The 24,194-nt window shown below is 33.4% G+C and overlaps 2 protein-coding genes across 2 annotated transcripts in view; one reads left to right on the plus strand and one right to left on the minus strand.

Moving 5' to 3' along the window:
- The first annotated feature begins 391 nt into the window (after nucleotides 1-391).
- The window catches only part of LOC147070210 (uncharacterized), a 39,286-nt gene continuing 15,483 nt past the window's right edge, over nucleotides 392-24,194 (plus strand). Inside the window, exons 1-2 of the mRNA XM_085949494.1 lie at nucleotides 392-702; nucleotides 5,695-5,847. Of these exons, the coding sequence (XP_085805620.1) occupies nucleotides 550-702; nucleotides 5,695-5,847 (306 nt within the window). The 5' untranslated portion in view covers nucleotides 392-549. The remainder of the gene's footprint in view (nucleotides 703-5,694; nucleotides 5,848-24,194) is intronic.
- Nucleotides 7,268-23,963, minus strand: LOC147070211 (lumican-like). The gene is made up of 8 exons (XM_085949496.1): nucleotides 23,527-23,963; nucleotides 22,540-22,726; nucleotides 20,622-20,804; nucleotides 19,966-20,189; nucleotides 18,472-18,670; nucleotides 17,002-17,180; nucleotides 11,548-11,717; nucleotides 7,268-8,230 (listed from the first exon to the last, which is right to left on the minus strand). The coding sequence occupies exons 1-8, from the start codon at nucleotides 23,527-23,529 to the stop codon at nucleotides 7,936-7,938; spliced, it is 1,440 nt and encodes a 479-aa protein (XP_085805622.1). The 5' UTR covers nucleotides 23,530-23,963; the 3' UTR covers nucleotides 7,268-7,935.

Genomic DNA, 24,194 nt, shown 5'->3' on the forward strand with positions numbered 1-24,194 from the left:
TTAAACCTGGCAGTAGCTTCTTTATGAGGTCAACTTTATTTTATTTTAGCTCTTGATTTGGACCTAGGTAGATAGGTTCATAAAGCCATTATGATAATATGCCAATGATAACAGCTTGTTCAACTAATAAAACATAAATACCTACTAAAATGCTGCAAGAAGATAATATAAAAATAAATTATCTCGCAAACGACTGTCTTTTTATTTGACAAGTACCCCAGTTTCCCAAACGAAAGAGTGAGGATCAGTCAGGATACAAACCAGCTCACTGCAGGATGACGTATAGTATCGTACATCGTAGGTATATTCATTAATGTTCAGAATATTATCAAATTGCATTTAATAGGTTTCGAACATAGTGTGATTGTGATTTCTTTGGAATATAGATGGCACTGCCGACAATCGCAATGTATCGCGCTGCGTGCTTGCATTACACATTTTCCGAGAAAAACTTTTTTATTTTAAAGGCAGCGGGTCATATTTATTTTATTTATAAATGAAGAGTTTCAGTTACTGTATATACATAACATTTTTGTAATAATAAGAAATATGTGTAATGTGCCGCCGAAGTTTTACTCCGTGTGTCGCCTTTGTTTATCTTTTTGTGGCGACAGATGCACCGATGTCAAGTTATCTATTTTTGACGGTGATAAGAGCGAATCGCGTCTTCCCGAAAAGATAATGGCATGCCTCTCTATTATGGTACATCCCGTGTTGTTATTTCTCTCGGCGATAACGTTTTCATTTTTTATCGCTATAAGTTTTGTGTGAAAGTTTTTGGCAGGGTTCGATCTTACAGAGATCGCTGATAAGCGCCATTATACCACTTTCTCGCGCCTGCTGGGTATTTTCGCTTTGTGATATCATATTACGGCCTACGCAATATCCTATCCATATAAACTTCTCGATGACTAATGGTATTTTTTTGTCAAATAGATTATTCTGTCATTCTTTTTAATGAACGTGCGGATGCTACCGTGATTCTTTCGAGATAGTAACTTGTCAGATTGTATGAACTTTGAGACAAAGGATTACAAACAAGAAAATTGGTTAACTTTTTAACACACTGATTAGTGTCACAAAATTCAAGATAATTATTAAAATATAACTGTTTTGTTTATAACACAATTTCACGTGTACGATTATTCAAGCAAATGTATTTATTAAATTTAAAATACCGGAAATAACGTTAAATAAACAAATAAAAACTGCACAAAAACAAGAATATTAAATTGTCATAAATGAGTTTTTGAAAATAAATAGTGACTTGACACCAATATAGAAGTGATTTTAAATATTATTTTGTTGAATTAAAAAAAAAAACAATGCATTATTGTGCAATATTCTAAGAGTAGAATAACTTTATTAATGTGGTGGGTGTTTGTTATTTAATCATTGTTTCCCAGTAATCAGTGTTATGTACTAGGTGTGTCATGTGAATTTAAATATTCTATAAAATTATTTTAAACCTTTCTGAATTTATAAGAATGTTGAATATGGAGAGCCCTTTCTCTCATGAGACTAAATTCGTGAGAGGTAGGTGGCCAATGTTATATAAATATTGTCTCATCAGTTTCAGGTTAATATCCATAAACTTGGGTGAAAACTATGATGATGTAGTCTATATAAATGTGGTAATACACAATATGTATTGTGTAACCCTACAGCAGCACAAAATCTTTTTTATGATAATAATTTAAAACTTCGAGTCAAACGCACAAATCACAGAAACAAAAGAACAACAATTAAACACTGAGGTACAAGTCGGTTGTGGGGAAGCCAGGCAGAAACCGCTCTAATTGTCATAGCCGATTTTGGCAAAATTCATGAATTCAAAAATGAAAACCTAACCTTACCTAAACTAACCCAACCTAACAAATAATCCAGTATATTGGCTGTTTTCAAAATGTGTTTGCCGCTGGCTTTCCCATAACCAACTTGTACCAACATTGAATTTAAATTTGTATAATAAAAATGTTGCCACAGTTTGCTTATTCTAAAATAAGATTGTGTCTCACTGTATTGAGTTTTTTTAAATTTGTTTTAAGTATATTGTTATGTTCGTGTATTACTTACTTAGCTTTATTTAAAATATTTTTATTTTGAATATTTTTTTAATGTCTCCAGGCGTATGCATATAACAGCAAACTGCATTCAAGCTATTTACTGCAAATTTGCATGCATAAACCTAAATGTATCTGACGAATAGTGACATCACGTCGCCGACGTAATACGCGTCATGCCATGGGTAATGTTACCTAATTTAAAATTTAAATTTCCCGAAAATTAATTTAAAATTTTGAAATTGTGAATCGGTGTAAAAATGTGCAAACGGTACCATATAAATTTAATAATTATAAATAAATAATTATCATGAACTTTAAATAATTTATTTGTTATAAAATCATATTTATTTTATACTTCATAATGCACGAAATGATCAAAGTATACCCAGTAAATATTTCCATAATATGGCAATACAGCTTCACGGATCATTGTCAATATTTACAAACACCTCCATTGACCCACGATCTCGATCATTTTTACAAGCTTAGCATCATTTTCATTTTTTAGCATCATCATGAATCCTATTGTGGCACAACGACGACGGGCAGTTAACTTCACGCAAGATGAAAAGGAACTATTAGTTAGCTGTGCCGATAGGGAAACATTGATAATAAATTCGCGGATAACAAATACGTTCAGCAACGCGCGAAAACGTGCCGCCTGGGCTAGGATAACAGTCGAATTCAATAGGCGAAGCCAAGGAATAACAAATGTCCATATCTCTGATGTATCTTTTTTGCAGTCGCAAGCGTCTCCTCCTTTCTGTTTCACACACATTTTCGCAATAATTTATAAAACCAACGAAGGTTTCAAGCCTCCTACTAAACGCTTGTTGTGATGAAGTCATTGTGTATTAAAGTGACACTGACAGCTCGCGCAGATCGCCGCCATTTTAAGTTTGGTGCGCATTCCTGTGCGCATCTCGTGACGTATGCATTTTTTATAGTTTCCTTAATCGGCCGATAAACGGCTTACTACGTTGAACGCGGTTGAAATGTATATGAATACGGCAGTTAAAATACCTAATTCTTAATTAGTAACAGTTTATATCGAAAGGAAGGCACTTCATAATTTAGCATACTCAGGTTCCACATATAAACTCATGCAACTGTAACTCAATGACCATATCCTTGGAATTTAGTTGATATCACACAATGTACAGACTCGGTGCGACTGCAACTCATTGACATTCTGTATCTGCATCTGCACATAGAGTCGATGTAACATTGTTCGTTGGACGTTGAACATACGTCGTTCGCACTTGCAACGAGGTTAATAGGCGCTCAATAGGGTTGTCGCTTTCGGCTATAGTTAAAATAGTTGTTGTTAGCATTCTGTTAGAACAAATTGAATTTGTGCGTATGGTTTTCGGCTGTAATTCGGGTAATTAAATACAAACCACCACACCGGTTTGTTTCTAATTGATGGACCCGTCTCGAAAATCTCTGCACGTAGTTTTGTATATCAGTATTGTTTTAGCTTTGTTTTTTGTACTATGTATTTTTTAATTAGAATTGTTTTTGTTAGTTTTTATTTGTTATGCTCCGCTCTCTCATGGGCACTTACTTTTATTAGAAAGTTTTTGTAAACTCAGTCAAAGCACACTTAAGTGCATATTAGAAGTGGACATTCCCATATGTAAAAAACTATTGATGCTTCACATCCAAACGTAGGGCCGCGTGATATGCTTGATTAAGACTTAGTGTGGTGCGGGGCGGGTTGCTTTGGATGGTCTATGTTTGTCGCATCGAATATTTCTACCTATTTTGAATTTTCCAGCAATATGATATCATTAAACATATTCTTGTTCAATACATTTAGCCGGTTCTTTTTATCGTATGATTTTCGAGTGTTTTGAATGTATGGATTGAATCATGTCTGTGTGACAATTTGTTGGCTTTTCAGAGCTTGGATTAAGTGGGTGTCGCGTTGAATGTGTGTTTGCAGTTTATCTAAAGTAGTGCATTTATAGAATTTACACAGTATTAATAATATGCTCCCTGCTGCCAACGATTGACCACGCCGTGACATTTTTGTTGCTTGTAATTAAATTGGCGAACATGCTAGTATATGGTTCTGAATCTCATTCTTTTGTCATGTATTGACAAGTTTCAAAGTCGTCTGTTATGTTTTTTTGTATAACAACTCTGCCCAGGTATGTCTCATTAATATGAATGATACAGCTTTCCGTCTTTTGGCTTCATTAGAGTTAATATTTAGTGAAGGAACCACGGGTGACAATTCCTAAGGATTAGTAGGTATAAATAATTAGATGCTGGAGATTTTTCTTGGACTCTTGAGTTGATGTTGCATTGTTTTTTTTTGTATAGACCATTTTTTTTTTGATTTGGGTAGCGGCAACATAATATTGATGCACGTCCAGTTTTATGTTTTGAAATAATCAAATTTGAATGACAAATCGATTGAAAATTGTAAGCGAAATGGACATATCGACTACTTTGTTTGCAAACCAGCCAACTCCATTTCGGCAAATTGTTCAGGAAGGAGAAAAAAATAATTTAACTATCAAGCGGAATTTAATAATTTTTAAAATACACTTGTAAATAAGCTGCACTATGAATGTATTAATACACTATTTAGCTTCCCTTTTATATATAGAGAAAAGTTTTATAAATAGCGGAGTTCCAGTTACGATATTGGAAATTTGGCACCTGCGAATTTGTGTGAAGAACGGTAACACATTTATTTATAGGTTTAGGAGTTTGAAATTTTGTGTGAGCATAGGAAACATGCTTTATAACAAAATGCCATCAAAATCTCATTTTTGGTTAAAAAGTGCAGTTGGCTGGTTTGCAGATTCAGCAGTCGATATGTATTTGAATGAAACAATATCGAATACCCAGGCCATTCAGTGTAGAAAAGACAGTTGCCTCGGGCTTAGTATTTTAGCGGCATAGGCTATTTGAAATGCATATAAAAATCACATTGTTTTACAGATATTAATTTATGCACAGTGTTAATTATTATGCTTTGATTTTTTTAGTTTTATGCCTTCAGCGAGTTATCTCGGCCGACTTTAAACTCAAATTACTAGCCACTGTCGATTGATTTGCTTAATCTAAAAAATTAAACACACAGTGACTTCTGTTTGAATAATTATGAAATACTAAGCCACAAATTATCAGTATTACTTCGATTGTAGTATAAGCTTCACTCTCCATTCAACGTGTGAAGTTAAAAATCTGCTACCTTACCATAGTAATATCGTGAGGCATAGAAAAGGTAAACCATGCTTGTGAGTGTAAAAGGAGAAAGATCATTTATTGTTCTGACTAAAAAGGATTAAAAACTTTTTACGAACAACAATGATTCAAGAGTGACAAAATAGACGGTTGAGATTGCGCATATTTTTGACGATTCTGAAATCACTAGTGAAGAGTTTTTGTTGAATAAATTTTGTATCTAAATAAATAGTATTCCGTGCCAAGAACTAAAACTAGCATTTTATATTTTTCTTATATTCTAGCTTTAAAGTTTGCATGTTTCTTCTGAAAGGTACAATATTTTTTGGGTAATAATCGGAGATACAATGTCTGTGCATTCACTTGTCGATATAAGATAATGATAAATAAATAGGGCTTACTATATATATATTTTGTATTGCAGGTATCTCCTAATGACCCGCTGCCACACGTAGTATGCGCCAGCTGCTCCGATAAGCTGGACACCTTCTTCACCTTCAGAGATCTCTCGCGCAAGTCAGAGAAAGTACTTGAACAATTCCTGGCCTACACAAATAATTTGAGCGGCACGGAACAGGTATTATACATAATACGCGCCTATCGATTAATTGGATTGATTTTTGTCGACTCCAGACAACGTATTGAATCATAATAATATTGATAAATCGTAAGGGACAATTTGCAATATTATAGAAAGCAAAATGAAATAATGATTTTATTGTTTTCGCATGTAACTTTTTCATTAGCGCCTACGAAAAAAAGTTGTAACTTTGCCACAAAACAACTCTTACTGACAGTACTTTAAATATGCTGAAAATGCAATTTTATTAACCTTAACCCTTCAATTAGCTCGTTTCCGCAAAAATGTACATTATGTCCATTTGACTTAGCAACCTCGATATGAAGAGTCTTCATCAGCCCGATGAAAGTGCCTCCCCTTACTCCTTCCACAACCCTTATTTTGTAATCTTTTCTGTGACATATTTCTGCTGATCCAATGTGTTTTCGAGAGGTCCTTTAACCAGTAAGTACGTAAGTATGATCGCGTAAGAGTGAGCATTACATTTTAGTCTATGGACTCCTCGATAGCCAATTTTCGGTACTGGCTATTTACCTTTTAAGTACCTAATATTGATATTACAATGGTAAATATGAGAATGTAAACAGAACTTACAAAGTATTTTACAAACCTAATATTAATAAAATATGTATGTACCTATATTTGCAAAAAAACAATAAATAACAGCAAGTTACGACATTCAATCTGTTTTCGATCTATCAAAATTAACATGGACGACCACCAGCACAAACTAGCGCCGAAACGTGTGAAGCTCAAAAGTACGACTTTCAGTTACGGTTGTACAAATCGAAGCAAAAATTAAATTTCTCATACAAAATCGAAGCAGGCTGCTTGAATAGCTTAGATACTGCTTGATTCAAAAATTGCCCTCCAGGTGCGGATCGATCTGTCCTTAAAAACCAACATGTGAACTTGAATCCGGAATTAATAAAAGTTTATCTGTAATATTAAATACTTGTGAATTCCAAAGAGTCTAATTTGGACCTAATGAGTTAACTGCCTATAAAATTACACTATCTTTGATCACACACTGAAAATACACTACATACAACTAAATTCTTATAATTTAATATTGTTATAGTCACGTCCATCCATAATTCCAGCAAAGGACTAGAAATACGATATATTATACCTGAACAAATAAAATGAAATATTTAATTTGAGTTGGAAATTTTTTCGTTAAACATTCGTCTAAGAATGTCTGGGACATTCCACAGTTTTATCTTTCAACTTTCATCTTCCTTCTTCAGACAATAGGGAATTGTGTAAAGGAATCTCTTTGCTGACTATTTTATTCTGAGCAATAATTCTGCAAATCACGTGTGGTTTTGTGTGTGCTTCGATGATCAATAATAAATAGTGGACACTTGGACAGTCATCCTTACGTGACATAACTAGGAAAAAAAACAATTATTATATTATGACTTGAATATTTAGATGAAGTTTTAAAACCTCACTGGATTTAGGATGAATTTATTGTGTATTTTTCAAATATTTCAAATCTTATAATATTGAACAGGGATATTTCCATTTAACATGTGTCATATTTTTAAATTATCATTTTGTTTGCCATATTGATCTACTAGACACCTGTGTAATCGTCGCTTATCTCATTAGTAGAATTGTGTACCCCTTTGATAATTTTCCAATAGATGGCACCACATTCTTCCCATAAATTTTTTTAGGTCAATTACCACCCTTAATAAATTGATACAATCTGCCGAAAAAAACTTGTTTGATTCTGTAATATTGCGAAATCTATAATATTATACAATATCACTAATTATTGCAGTGAGTTAAACTATACACAAATTATATTATAATAAATACTTTATTTTATCTGTGTCATTACTATAAATGCTCATGATTAAAAATTATTTCTCAATCTAAACATTAAGTAATCATTTAGTATTGTCTTAACCACTAGTAAAGCTACATTAGCATAATCTTAAACTAATTTGTCATAAATTAAATCCCTGCTGCATTATGCAACCCATTGAATTCGAGAAATTCCTCATGTCAGCTGCAATAATGTAATTCTATCAAATATTGTACATGCTTAGAATATTCAGCGAAAGCTTTTCTTCAATGCGCCACATTCGTGTAACGGACGGGCACGTCTTGAACATCTTTTAACTTCCGCCGTAAACAACTGATAATGTAGCCAGTCGTCAATCCCAAAGACATCGCGACTACGACGAGTATGAAACCTACAAACACATTTCCCTGTTTGGTGATCGTCACCAACATTTTGTGGCTTGTCATGGGAGGCGGGCTGTTGTCGTCGAGCGCGCTTCCGTTTAATCTCGCATGCGAGCACAGATGGTGCGGCTTTAGATCTCTCAGTAGGACGCCACTCATTTTTATTGGACTCATGCATCTAAAATAAATATTATTCATTATAATTTGTTTCATAGTTGTGATGCGTAATATCATACCCAGACAATTGCACGTGTAAACGGATGCACATTTATCATAAGTAGTGCGACAAGTATGGCCATAAAGTGGCTACTGTCATATTATGTAGTATCAAAAGCATACGGCAGTCATTAGTAGCTTCTTCTAGCTGGAGAGTTTTAGCCTGCTTCTTCTGGTCGTATATCGTTGCAAATACTGAACACAAAACGTTACAATTTTTCCAAAATTACGAGTCAATTGCAAACTCCAACAGAAAGTTTACCACACATAATTTGCCATAATATTTTGGATAACATTTCAATTAACTGTATAGTATAATTCAGCAAAAGAAGAATTTGAAAAATTGCTGTGACCATACATCTATGAAAATATAGTTTTCATTTTAATTTTAAAATAACGTTTACAACAATTCTCTTTTAATATCATGACGACATATATATCTATCCTACAAACTCTACAAAATGTACAGACCGCTCCCAAAAATACCATATATTCTTATTTTTGATATTATCATAATATAGTATGTGGGCCCTTAAGCAGGAACAAATAGTTTATTTCCATAGTAACTGAAAAACTAACTAATGGAATTTAATATTGTTAATTAATTTTATATAATTTAACCCAAAATAAATGTATTCTCTATTAATAAATAGATGACCTATTTTCCTTTGTGAAGCAATTGAATATTAATGACTATTGCAGTGGTATTCAAACTGTGCGACTGGGGTCACGACCAATGCGCTGCAAGCTGTTTGAAAATTGTAATAATTCCAGACAATTTCAATACAACACGCTAACACACGATCACAATAATTGATACCGGTTTCTGACCTCTGATGCTTCTTCTCACGATATAAAATTGTGTTTGAACAGCACCTATCTCACCTTGGTGGTTTCGAAAATACTTTTAGGAAGATAATTTGGAGAGTCTACATAATTATATTCTAGAGAAATGAATGTAGCTGAAGTAAAATTCCATGTGTCAAAGAGGTCATGCGTTGTTTGGGGGCGACAAATTCAGAAAGACGACAAAGAAACAATGGCCAAGCAGCTAGCGTGTCTGCTTATAAGTCGTGGAAACCAGACCCGAATCCCGAGTGGCAAATTAGTTAATTGGCGTAATTAACGTAAGAATTGGTGTAATTACGGCCGCATAAATTCGTTTTCGGCAGTTAAAGTGGCCAACATCCATTTCTCGTAAAAACAAAAATGTGTTAATACAAACCCTCACTCTGTAGAGGCCCTTATAATCTTCTAAAAATAGAACACGGTCAAAATTAAAAATTAAGAAAGGAATGGGGCAATATAACTTTTTGAGAATAGATCCCGTGAAGGGTAAGCGCTAATTAGTGTATGAGTATTTTAGAATTCATATTTTGTATATAAAATATTGAAATATGGAAAGTCATTTTAAGTCCACTCAAGGGTGATATTTTTCCTAAGTATATCACCGAGTAGCTGTGTCGAGATCTGAGAAACTGTGAAGAATAGCAGATTTCACCCATCCCACTAATTGATATTTGTTTAGGGTGCCGTGAAAAAATATTTAGATGCAAAACTTTGAAAACTAGTCACTAGTGTGTTTATTATCTATCATGATAAGTATATTATATGGAAGTTATATCCTGCACGGTCATTCTTAATCATAACATTATTATCTCATAAGTAAGGTAATTGAATAATTATCACAACCACAATAATACTATGACTCTCAAACTTGATTCTCAAAAATAGTCTGATTCATCAGGTTTTTTCTTATCATTAGAAAGATTACTCATTGTATTAGTGATATCAATGGTTGTCATTATGTAAAATAGGCAGCTATTACTAGTGTATAAATTTCTTAGTTTTTAGATATTGATATTTTTTTACAAAACTATTTATAACGTTAAAATTCATTAACAACAATTTAATTATATTTTGTTATTATAAAAGGCAGTGAAAGTTTGGGAAGCATTTCATAGAAATGCTATGGCCACTGCGCTAATTTTCGATTTCCAGACCCCATCATAATAGGTATTACATGAATATATTTATTTTGCGATAAAATAATATGTAACATTTTACCATATGTGTCGTTGAGTTTCAAAACTCGCTATAACACTTTTTTTAAATAATTAAGATATATATATCGTTGGATTCGTTATTAAAATCTCTACATGAAAATTTTATCGCCTCTTTCAAAAGCCGCTACGATTAACTGTCATTTATGAAACAAAATCAATGTGTCTATCAAATCCCGCTATAACACTACTGAAACATTCAAAAACCTTTTTAGTTCAAAAAGTTTCTGTTGATTTTCTCAACATAATGGAAAAGTGTTATAGTGGGTTTTGAAACTCAGCGACACATATCGTTGTTGAAACTAGACAATTGTGTAACTCCAAAAACGTTATTTTACAGGAGGGACAAAAAACATATGGTTTCGTTTACAAATATATGGTTATGGAGTTAAAATCATCCATGATTTAACAATGTTACAATTTTATTCGAATTACATCATTCACAGACGTGTAGACGGGCCCCTAGATGGAATTCAAAGTCAATGTTCGATTAAAACGGAGTGACACCTTTTTCTAGTTACAACGGCGATATGTGTGTTTTATTTTACCCTTTCAACTAAAGTATCTCCATAGTAGTTTTCAGGAATTCCTTAAAGGGTTATATAGTCGTTTACGAGATCGGCAAAATGAAACGAGGTCATGACAGTAGGCAAATCACCACTTTCCCTCTGAAGTGGAGCATATGGCTCTCGACAGATTGGAGATTATATTAGGCGACTTAATTTATGAGGAATGACTATTAGCCAGTCACCTAACTCATTGAGTCCTTGCTCTGGATCAAATGCACATAGAAAAAATTAGAACAGGCTCTGCATTCGAACCCACTGCTCCGAAAACGGACCCTCTCCCACTACTCTACCATGTTGTATCATCGTGATAACTTCTTGTGGCAATATATGCTTACTGTGATGTTTCGTCAATTGTGTATACCTACTCTATGGGTTTAGGAAATGGCTTATAACCAATCCTAAATAGAATATATGTTATAAATATACCGCATTACCAGTAATGTTCAATAGTTTGGGCAGGAAACAAGAGATACTGGAAGGGGCAGGAACGCCAACGCGATCTAAAGATAACCAACAATTGCACCAATAAACATGTTATTTCTGCTTTTAAAGGGTCCCACCATAAACAGGTTATCTGGGCAAAACCAAGATTCATATGTGCTGTCTTACTGTGAAAATGTATTTTAACTATTTAAAATTTGACTCACTTTGGTTCATTCGCCGTCGGTATTCTGGTAGCAATAGCTCTTGTGATCATATCCAATGCCATATCGCAGTCGCACTCCCAAGGGTTGTTTTCCAGATTGAGGCTCGTCAGCCGACCCCACAGAGCCAAGCTGCCGGGGAAAACTCGAAGGTTGTTGTCATTCAAGTATAACTGTATCGAAAAAAAATACAATATTGAAAATTTTTACCCGTTTATACACTTCAGTACTGTATCGGTTCAGCTATATTGTCCATAGATGTAGTGTTATTATCAACCTTTTGACCGATTGGGCAATATTTAATATTGTAATACGTCAAAGTTAATTTTTTTACGGTTGATTCTAGGTTTACCAGGTTAGGCTGGGAAAATCTATTTCAGATAATTGATTTCCCGGTGGACCGTATACATCAATTAAAATATTCGAAACTATCACAATCATTATCATATTCGTGCCGCCCAAAATCACTGTAGGTATTGAATATGTACAGAGTACAATCACGTCAACGAAAGTTGAGTCATCCGTAAAAAAATATAATAGTTGATCACTGTGCGTTTTTCAGTAGGGCACGTAATCAAAAAATTCAAATGCGGAAAAAATATTTTCAAATTGCAAAAACGATAATTGTGTTTAAAACTTTTCTTCATCCTTTTTTCATAATAGTTATTCTGCTGCCTTGTTTATACCATCCTAGTGAATTGGAAGTCATTTGTAATTGTGTACTCTTCTATCAGTTAAAATACTTTTATTGTACAATATAGTTCATGATTACATCCAATTGACATCAATGTAATGGCGAGATATTAATCCTTACAGCACAAACGCCACAGCTGTTGTGTCCTGATTAAGGGGGCATTAGATATAATTAGCATGTTATTTAAATGTGGTAATTAAAAATTAATTTAATGCTTCGCAGTGAGTCGGTTAAGGGGGAGAGTAGTGGGTAATACAGACATCTAGTGACGTGACAGAATTAGGAGACCTGTGTTTAATTATAATTCATTATTAAATTACCTTTAAATGTGTTTTAATTAATTAATATGAATCAAAAATCAAAATGCAAAAAAAATTCAAAGATAAACTTTGGATTTGGTCATTATTATTTATTTTACAACGTTTTTATTAGCTCGTATTCTTGTTTGTCCGGTGGTTGTTTGTCCAGTACAAATCTTGCAATCGATTTTTAACTAACTTCCCGACTAGCTAGACATTTGAAACTTTTAGAATATATCAGAACAAGATGCCAATGCATTCTTTTAGCCATCTTTAAGCAGAATTGAATTCATTTTCAGTTAATTCTGTTTTGTATGGAAAGTTATTTCAGAAAAATCCGTAAAAAGTAAAAGACTATTATTGGTTGCTAAGCGGGTGGTCCTAGCTACTAAATTATTAATATATACATGCGTTACTATGGAAATCAAAATGAAATTTCAGTATTCTATATTTGTTTGTTTTTTATTTACTTCTTATCGACCGTGTTTAGGAAAAAGGGCGTAACCCACACAGAACAAATTTTACAGGAGAGACAAAAAACGTTTTTTGAATGATTTTGGTTTAATGTTAATAAAAAAAATAGGCACTGACATTGGGTGCATGATGATTGATGATTTGGTGTAATATCTTTTCGATCTACTAATAATTAAAGAAGTTATTACAGAAAAATCATTAAAATTGAAGGTAAATGCTTTTTTCCTTAAATTAAAACTTTAAAAATTAAAAATAAATCGGCATTTGCCGCTTACTTCCTTTTTACAGAACGTGTATTTAGTTGTATCCATTGTTAATATTTAATAAAAGGACTTTTCGAAAAATCGATCACAGTCGATATCAAGTACAAGTTTGAGCATATTGAGCATAATAATTCAACAGAAAATTTAAAAACGTATATAAAAAGTTCTTTTTATCTTGTAATTATTTTGCATAACTTTTTTCAATATTCTATAAATGAGGTCTTATTCTTAAATGATCCATTGATGGGGGAAAAATATACTTATATGTTTTTAGTATTTAAAAAGGACAAGTCAGGCAGAAACATTCAAATTGCATAATGTGTTTCATTAAAATACACATTGTAATCAAATGTTAACACTAAAATGCTTATAACTTTTCATATAAGACAGTTATATACTTGAATCTTGTATCACAGATAAATATATAACATTTTATGGCACTACACTACCCCAACAAATAGATAAAAATAACCTTTTTCTAATAAAGCAATTCAAGTAATTATTATTTCCTGTAAGTTATGTTGTGTCAAAGATGATTTTTCAATTAATTGTATGTCACATAAACCCGTCACTAGATGTCTATGATACCTATTACACTCCACCTTAAACTGATGATTTGACGTGTAAATAGAAATAGCGCGCATCTGGGTAATAATTGGCTGCCAACAGTTCTTCAGAATACAAATTGGATGCCAGCTGTTGAACGCGTAGCAATAGAGAGAATAACGTCTTCTTCGAATAGACACTAATCAATCAACGTTTTGCCAAGGCAGGAAGTTGTTCGGATTTTAAAAAATCTGGGTTTATTTGACATGCGGCACTTATCTAATAAAGATAAAAATGTTTCTTTTAGATCAGAGTTCTATCGACTGAGAATACAGACTTCATTGTATTTGAATTAAAATTTATTTGATGTAAGTTTTGTGCTACATATACCATATTATTCTAACTATCTTAGAAATCGGGAGCATCAGTTGTTCATTCTCCCAAGGTGCAGAACTAACTTGCCATTGGTGATGCTAATTGGGAGGGCAATAACTCTGTTCAACCAAATCGCTTCGGATGTTATTCCATATCAGTATAGGTGGGCGTTTTATAAATTCTTAAAATATGGTCTACTGAGCTCATTCGGTGTACTTCCGTGTATCTACTTTATAATTTTTGTACCTATTTACTGTTTACACTGTTTTTCTAATACTGCATCTATTTCATTGTTTTTTTAATGTCATGTTGTGAACGTCTTAAATTTATAAATTGTAAAGTTCACCATAATATTTAAAATAAATAAATTTGAATTGAATGAATTTTTTATAGTGTCCCGGGTTTTGCTGTTTGGCATATTCTCAAAACGATTCATGTGAAATAATACAAAACGTGTACTATCACAATCTGAGGCTATTGGTTTCAAAATCGGTTGTCTCCCTGAATGACTATCTTGAAATAATGACTAAAAACCTCCAAGCACATTAAAACATGTTAGTCAATGATTAGAAAACTATGTTTAAGATTGATTATAGAATATGAAAAATAGTGGCTAATGAATATTACCCACTTTTCAACCAAGCTTCGGTTGCATCAATAAGGTTTGTAATTGTTCGCTGTACTTATGACTATGAAAACAAATGAAAAACTCCATGTTCAGTTTTGGTTCACCTCTATCATAGTGATACAAAATCTCATTAGCCGAAAACCGTTCCATACTAATTAGCTGACACCTCACGCATACTGCGTGACACCAATTAGTCCAGTCAGTGTACTTTTTGATTGCAAAAGGTGGGGTAGAAGATTTTTTTTTCTACTTGTATATATGGTAATGAGTGAGCAAAAAACGAGTTTTCCAATTCAGATGACTTCGGCACAATTTTTGCCGGGCAAAAAACTGCAAAATTTTGGGATTTTTTTTGGTTTTTCGCTTATATCTCAAAAACAGTTGGTCAGAGATATCGTGGAAGATGTTCGATGGGAAGAGGGTGATGACCCTGAACTTGATAATATTGTAGTTAGACTAGGAGGTTTCCACACTCTAATGTCATTCATGGGAACGATAGGCATGAGATAATGGATGGAAGTGGTTTGAATGTTCTTTTCACTACAATAATTCGAGCGCTTAAAGTCAGACAACGTTATCTACAAAAAAGTGTTTTTTTGTTTTTTTGAGATAACGTTATTTTACATTTCAGGCTACATGATAGTCAAACAACGTTATGTCAATCTTTTCTAATTTCTTATTAAATAGTCAGTAAAGTTTAACGCTAACTACATAAGTTACCCTTGTTTTCATATTTTTTTTAAAACTATCCCTATAAATTTTAACATCATCATAAGCAAGATAAATGTACAATACACAATAAATTATAAAATATTAACATTAGGTTTTAAATAAACATTTCCCTTGTTGAGTTACAAGAATCTAAAATAACAATTATTGGCTCTCCTGTAAAGTTACACTTTTGTAGATAGTGTTGTTTGACACTAAGCCCTCGAATTTATGCTGAGAACAGCGTCGATAAAATAATGTCCGGACACGCGTGTGCGTGCACACCTCTTAGTTCACCTTGTTTTGGGCTGTTTGATTTGGACTGACCATTCCGGGTACGGTATTGGAATGTGGCCCTTTCTACCACTGTACTGACTGGACTGGACTGGACTGGATGGTGCTGGACTGGATTGACCATACCGGGTACGGTATTGGAATGCGGCCCTTTCTACCACTCCCACTACCCCCACGCATCATCTGGACCACTGGGCCCATTGACCATAAAGTCTAGTTTGTAACCCCAAACTGTTTATTAGTAAGATCTTAAGTTCAAAATGCTATTTCTTCTCATTAAAGTTTGATTTTTACTAAAACGCCTGTTTTCAAATACATATACTATTTTCAACAGCAAATATCTCATAAACGGTTAGAGATAGAAAAAAAACGTATTATATAAACATATTAGGAAATCTAATAAGCTATAATTCTGTATATAACAATATTTTTTCTACGACCAATCGTTTTTGAGATATAAGCGAAAAACCAAAAAAAATCCCAAAATTTTGCAGTTTTTTGCCTGCCAAAAGTTGTGCCGAAGTCATCCGAATTGGCAAACTAGTTTTTTGCTCACTCATTACCATAATATATACAAATAGAAAAAAAAATATCTTCTACCCCACCTTTTGCAACCATAACGTATTTTTCGGTCTAATTTGACTGGACTAAATAGGCCGACCAATGAATTACGAACTATCAGAAATTGTGTACGCATCAAACCTCCACGAATTTAGTTAAAAGTCCATCATATGTGGTAAATCAATGAATTTAATACTATTTTACAAGTAAAATGAACTCCACACAATGGAAAAAGTCGTAGAATATATTGTGTTTAGTTTTATTATTACAAAAATATGTTGATTTGTTTCCGGGCTAGTTTAAATAGGTATTATTCAATTGCTCTTGCGGGGTCGTGAGACAACTTTCTGTCAGGACGTGTTCGAAACTATGCGAAAAATGTATATCACTTGTAAAGTAGATAGATGTTGGCAGGACACTTTCGTGTGACTATTTTTCCATTGACATCTCAGTGTTTCAAGGTAGGCCTAGCCAAATAATGTATTCCACAGGAAGTAACCGACTTTGAAACCAATAGCCTGATTTAATTAGATATTTGTTCAATATAAAAAAATTTAGTCTATCTGCATACTCTGAAGAGAATGTGAGGACATAGAAGAAAGAAGTATAGCTTACCTCTTTGACAGGCCAATGCGATTTCAGTTTTCCGAATGCTCCATAGCTGATCTCTTTTAAATTCTTGTTATGGCAGAGATGTAAAATCTGAAGACTCTTCAGTTGCTCGAAAGAGTCTGCCTTTACACTCGTCAGTGTTTCCATTTTACCAACTTCCAGGAATTCCACTCTCCAAAGACCTGTGATCAACACAAGATTTTTTTTATTCAAAATGGGTTTTGAAACATTGATATATTTTATAGGAAACGATTTTACCTAATTTCATATAGGTTTCACGTGTGCATAGTTTCTAGCATTTAAAAATGATTTTCACATTCCGCATAAGGCAATAATTATTCATCCATCGGTCGGCCCACTAGTATCAGGTGATGTGCATATATGTTTTATATCACTCTTGTATAGCTAAATTCGCAATAGTCAAAATTTGTATGATTTTTGCACATATGGACATCTCCATGAGTATTGTGTAGGCAAATATATTGTTTTACTTTTTGCTAAAATTTGTCACACCGATTAAAGTGACTGCTGTAATTAAAGCATATTGACATTGTATATTGGATGTAAGAAGCGATGTCCTTTGTCCGTTTTCTAGCATATATATGCTGCATCCTGCAAGTCAGAGACTGGTTGTATTAGATAGTGACTAAAAATCAAATATGTTGAAGGAAACCCTTCAAAAAACAAGGTATGTCCAATGTGTTGATCCAACCAGTCGATCCCTGAATTGATTTTGTCCATCATAGGAATTGAGTATAAGTGAAAATATAATATGATTTTGGTGAAATATTGGACCAACCAACTTCACCAACTTACATGCAAATCGGTTTCAGATTAAATAAGAGGAAGCCCGCGTGATGCGTTGTATCACTTAATTCGTATTCCTACACATGCAGGCTACCGCAGGAGTGAGGCTGAGGAGTAAACTGAGGCGTAGTGTTCCCTTTCCGTCAAACAGGAGAATTGTTTGACAATGAGTGCCCAAACGATGACCAAAGAAATGAGTATTTCTTTGTGATGGTGAAGTTGAAAGACAATTGTCATTGTTTAATTTGTAACACCTCAGTGTCCTTCACCAAATATACGTTTGTTCAACTTGAAGAATGTCAATGGGAAAGTGTGGTAGATCATTGCTAGTTTTCATACTGGATAAATAGATCACATCATACTTGAAGTTAGACATGCCTGTATTATGCCGTAATGAACGCCACATTCTTAAATCTTGTGTATTATAATATATGACCGAGCAGTTACCTACTGCGTTGGCTTATAATGTCATCCCAGATTCCAATCCCGAGTCTGGCAAATTCACATTCTTTTTTTATTTTGTGTGTGGGTCCAATAGGTTGAGCAACTGATTAACATACGTTTATCATAAAACCAAAAAAAAACTGTTAATACAACCTCTTCTCGAGGCCAATATGATCTTCTTAGGAAAATATAATAGATTACTTAAAAATTATTTGGACTTACCCATGAAACTATTATCGTTGATTTCTTGAATCAGATTTTCACTCAGTATCAATGTTCGCAAGGACGATGCCACAGCCGCTATACTCTCCGGTACTGTCGTAAGTTTATTTCCCGACAAGTTTAATTTGCTCAAATGCTTCAGATTCCTGAACAGATCGTCTGGTACAGTTTTCAGACCCGCATAGGATAAGTCCAATTCCTGAAATTGTAATGTGTAGCATGTAATAATAATCTTTGTTGCTTGTTCTATATTTGCAGTGAACATGATAATAATATTATTATGCCTATTGAAAACGATTGCTTTCTACTACCGACATAAATTGTCTATTCTCGTTGGTATTGGTAATATTTTTACCGTTGTATTCGTTCAAGTAAATACAAAAATGATACACCGCTTCTCTCTGCAATCTCTGATGTTGTCAATATGGCTCCCAACATAGTCTGATTGTCAATCTTTTATATGCAATAGTGAAAAAGTAATAAATTAATTAAAACACTTCAAAAGAAATTAAAAAACAAAATCACTGAACTAGTCATATAATAGGTCTCAGTGGAACCATCGAGGCATTTTGGACTGGTGTATAGTTAAAACTCCTCCGGGATAGACATACATGTTGAATAACTCCACAATGTGCTCCGTCGTCTGAATCTCACCATACTCACAAAGTGGGGACTCTTTCAAGCCCTACTTACGCATCATATAAGCACACCCTAAAGCCAAGAAGCTCGTCCAGCAGATCCATAATTAGATGGGACTTCTCTACGTCCGATGCTAGCCAGTCTGTTGTATCTCCTCTCCTGCAATCCCTCGAGCAATGACGCTTCGTTGAAGGGCGTTATGTCAGCATAGACCAGACGTTTTGCGTTGTTTATAATTTTCTTATACGCCCTCAATGTGGCATGTTTCACCTTATCTTTTGTGGAAGTATCCTTGACAGCATAGGCAGCCATAGAAGTGGCGTAGAGGATAGTGTGCCACACTTGATATATGTACATGGCTGCTTTGTGTGTCGATATTATATCCAGAGGTAGTCTTATGAGTATTTATAACCTTACCATTATATAATGGCTGCGGATGAACGTTTTAACGCCGATCTGCAGAACTACGGATCCCAGCGCTATAAAATCACAGCCAAGAGATGATGATGGTTCTAGAATGATTTTATAATTCTTGATGCCGATTAGGCAATGGTTTTGGTGTGATTGAATTGGTCGCCATTGATAAACAAAATATATTCTGTGAGTTGGCACATTGCAACATGAAACCCAGGAGTAAATATAGGACTTATAAAAGGTATTATTTCCAATGTATAAAAATAGCTGATTGTTTTAGCAGCTCACTTGAATGTTGAAGACTTAATTGGTATTTGTAGTTAATGCAATATGCAATCAAAGCGCTTGAATATGATGTGAAATCAGAATATATAGTAACACTATTTAAAGAAAACCTTGTATGTTTGGATCAGTAGATGAATAAATGTTTATTATTTTTACCTCAAGTTTTGATGCGCTCGATATAGCCAAGGCGGTTACTGAATCTATCAATCGCATCGGGTTATTGCTTAAGTTGAGCACTTTCAGATTCGGGATATGTTGAAACATTCGCCGTTCCAACGAATGTATCTGATTGGACTCCAGGATCAGCACTTCTAAGTCGATCGGTTCGTACAACCGTATATTGAAAGGCCCTTTAAAGATCTCGCTGCGTATTGCGTCACCTGCATTTATAAAAGGCAGCATTACAATTTAAATTCAATTTAAACAATATTTTATCGTGTCTCTCTCCCAAAAATACCCAATACAGTCACAATTCCATGTAGGCCATTCGACTAATCCAAACTGAACGAATTTGCCAGCATAGCCACCATGACTAGTATGGTAGTCTGGTGTCGGAGTGGTTTGCTCCATTCACCACTTCATCTTTGAACACAAAGTATTTGCCTGTCTTTGTCAGAGCTGTCTTACTTCTTCTTTCTGCCTTGTTTAAGTTTTCACATCAAACAGATGGCTCGCTTCCTCTCATGGAGTCTTTATATTCGATAAGCATAGATAATTTATCTATGTTTTACCATCCCCTAAATATTAGTTGGGAATTTGGGTTACAACTAATTCTGTATCGGGTATCGGATATCTTTTAAAAGTATTGTCACCTGTGAGCTTATTAAATCCTAGATCCAAGTAGCGGATGCTCTTTATATTAGTGAAGATGGCAGAATGGATTTCCGATAAGTTGCATCTCCTCATTGACAGCGATAATTCCTTTGTCTTTATGGAAGGAATCGTATCCAATGACGCTATTCCGTTGTCGTCGAAAGTGGCGACTATGTGTTTTGCTGAAAATGAATTAACATTTACATTACATCTAGAATTTAACACAGCTAGGCGAGTGCTTAAAGTCAGACAACGTTATCTACAAAAAAGTGTTTTTTTTTTTTATTTGAGATAACATTATTTTACATTTACGGCTACATGATAGTCAAACAACGTTATGTCAATCTTTTCTAATTTCTTATTAAATTGTCAGTAAAGTTTAACGCTAACTACATAAGTTACCCTTGTTTTCATATTTTTTAAAAGCTATCCCTATAAATTTTAACATCATCATAAGCAAGATAAATGTACAATACACAATAAATTATAAAATATTAACATTAGGTTTTAAATAAACGTTTCCCTTCTTGAGTTACAAGAATCTAAAATAACGATTTTTGGCTCTCCTGTAAAGTTGCACTTTTGTAGATAGTGTTGTTTGACACTAAGCCCTCGTAGGGTAATCACTAAATTGTTATTTTATCCAGACAATTGACGGATGCGGATAGATCCACAAGTTTATTCAAAAAACTATTACTATACCCACTGATATTGAATTAATTAATTAAATAATTGTGAAACTGAATATTGAAAGTGGTACAAGTGACATGTAGGTTAAAAACTAGTTAGAAACACTTTTTGTATCACCACACACGTATTTATGTGTGAAAGAGGCTTTAACTTTATAGCCGGCAGTGGCGAAGGGTGGAGGTAGACTGTTAAGATCAGATATGAACATTGCACACTAAACTTTTTCAGTCATAATTAATTGTTTTTATTGAATTCAGACTATAATGTGTAAATAGTGTTTGTTAGTTTTTAAAATTTCATTAAACAGTGCCTAATCCAAGCCATAGTAGATAATAATCAAAAAATGTTCGTTTCGACAGAAAAATATTTTTCATCGATTATGGTTTGGTTAGGAAGAGCTTAATGAATTTAAAAAAAACTAACCAACAACATTTGTAATATTTATTTATTTATTTAAGAAAACAAAACATTGTGGACATAACAGATCTAAATTCAAGACGTACACAACATGAGATTTACATTATAACTAATATTACCCTCACAAGAGAGAAGAATAGAATATAGAAATATAGAAAATAATAATAATAACAAAAAAAAACATACTTAAGTACAAAAAAACAAATAAGTATGACTGAAAAAGTGTGCACTATTTTTATTAGATCACTTATAGCAGTCATAGCATACCTAAACTATTATGGTTTGGTTGGCCAGGGTTTAATTGAATTTTGAAGTTTAACACCATCTGCAAATTGTATCTATTGGTTCAATGAAAACAAATAAGTAAGACGGACAAAGTTTAGTTTGCACTATTTATGTCGAATCTTAACAGCCTACCTCCACCCTTCGCCACTGGTAGCCGGCCACTTTGTGTAAAATGTTATTATTTTCATAGCAACTTGGTCTAATTTAATGTTTTGTATTGACTTGTACCCATTTAAACACTAAAAACACTGATAAACTTTTTTTTGGCATATTATGAACAATGTATTATTTTTGAGAACAAGACCTCACATCATTTTGTTGATTTACTCAAGTTGGTTACCTATGCATTTGGATCCCTTTGATCCTCTATTGTGTTTTATCTACCATAAATTGGAATGTCTTCTAATTAAAGGAATTGCGCACAAGAAAAAATAAACTAAACGTGGAAATGGTAAAAGAAACCGTAGAATTAGGATAATATATCGTTTCTGGTCAATTTTCTATGAACCAATCGTTATATCGTACCTTCAGTCTCCGAGCCGGTGAACATAGAAGGCCAACTGCTGGGGAAGTGCTGCAGTGACCTTCCAGCGCAGTTGAGTGTGAAGAGGTCAAGTTCAACATTGCATTTACAGATGGCACACCAATCGGTTCCATTGCTCTCCACTGTGCACGCAATAGCCACCAAATAGACCAACACTGCTGGTATTAACTAAAAAGAATGCGCAATCAAGAAGTTATTATAATTATTTTTTTAATGATTATAAATTTTAGGTTAGTCAATCACAATCAAAGAACTAACAATTTACCTTAATCTACGGCAATCTAGGCGATAGGCAACAAAATCTTTAAAACCATTATTTTTTATTTTTTTGAGTTATCAATAATTAGGTACTCTTTAGTTTTATTAATTTTGTCCAGAGACGCACACAGAGGGGTACCGTGAGTGTCCTAATGCGTGTCCGGAAATTTGTACGTATGCCGTATCACATTTCACTGTGAAACTGACTGAGCCTATGCGGAGACATTGTATTTTAAAATCAACTTTAGTTTTAAAATTTTGTCAATACAAATTTCTTATTGAAATGACTAGTATTCTTCGTTGGATCAAGTTTCTCCAATAGATAGATAGGAATGCAAAAATTTCTATTATGGATATGCGTAGTTTTGATACTCAATAGCCTTATGTCATTGGGGCAGGGTTTACCCGTGTTCGATTCTCAGTGAGTTCACAATGTATTTATGTGATTTTCTCTAAGCCTGGGTGTTTGTGATGGTTTCGCTTCTATTACTAATTACACTACTTTTTCACTTCACTACTGTCATTGGGCCTCATGGCCTGTTGTAGTGTTAAAAAATATATATGTATAAATAATGACCATCTTTGCGATTTATACAGATAAAACTTTAGTTACCTTTAACATTAAAAAGTCAGTTTTACATCAAATTCATAGAGAATCAATATTTTTGACACGAAATAAATCTAAGATTATCAATTAAATTGTTTCTTACCATAGTAAAATTATTTTAACATGTTTCATATTCCATACAACAATCTCGCACGGACACAGCTATTAAAATTATATGCAAGGTTGCATATCACAAGTTGGAATAGTATTTTTATTTATTTTGCACGATTTGATTACATAATGTGAAGAATTGTATATTTAAAATCATTGTTTTTAATACTTTTCACATACCAGAAGTTTTAAAAGTATCGATATTTTTACATTCAAGAAATTCATACACATTTTTTTATACAAACGTGGTATAATATTTTTTCACATTCTGGTTATACTTTATAAACACTCCCGTTTTCGTGGATTTACTAAGAGAAATCATTATACTTGTATATTTAAATTCTTCAATACATTAATATTTGTCTTTCAAACTGAATAAGAAAATCGACTAGACTAAACCTTCCAAACATTGCAATCGGTTTTTTGTTCTCTAAATTAGAACACTATCTTATTGTTTTTTGATATATTTGTTTCTAGATAACAAATGTGGATATACCTTGATATTGCAGGCAACATACCTGTGATAATAATCACAAGACACGTTGTATTATTAAATACATAAAAAACAAAGAAAATTTATTATATTTTGTTTTTGTTCTTTTACTGTGTATTTTTCTTTCTTTCCTTGAAGTTTCATACTCGTTGTGGAGGCTCTTCTTC

This window comes from Rhyacophila brunnea, unplaced genomic scaffold, assembly GCF_057557595.1.
Source record: "Rhyacophila brunnea isolate RB1 unplaced genomic scaffold, BYU_Rbru_1.0 scaffold_22, whole genome shotgun sequence".
Classification (NCBI taxonomy): Eukaryota; Metazoa; Arthropoda; class Insecta; order Trichoptera; family Rhyacophilidae; genus Rhyacophila; species Rhyacophila brunnea.

Coding starts and splice junctions, on each gene's coding strand:
- LOC147070211 (XM_085949496.1), bottom strand. Junction 20,805..22,539: donor CACCGGCTCGGAGACTGAAG/GTACGATATAAC, acceptor ATTCATTTTCAG/CAAAACACATAGTCGCCACT. Junction 17,181..18,471: donor CAACGATAATAGTTTCATGG/GTAAGTCCAAAT, acceptor TGTTGATCACAG/GTCTTTGGAGAGTGGAATTC.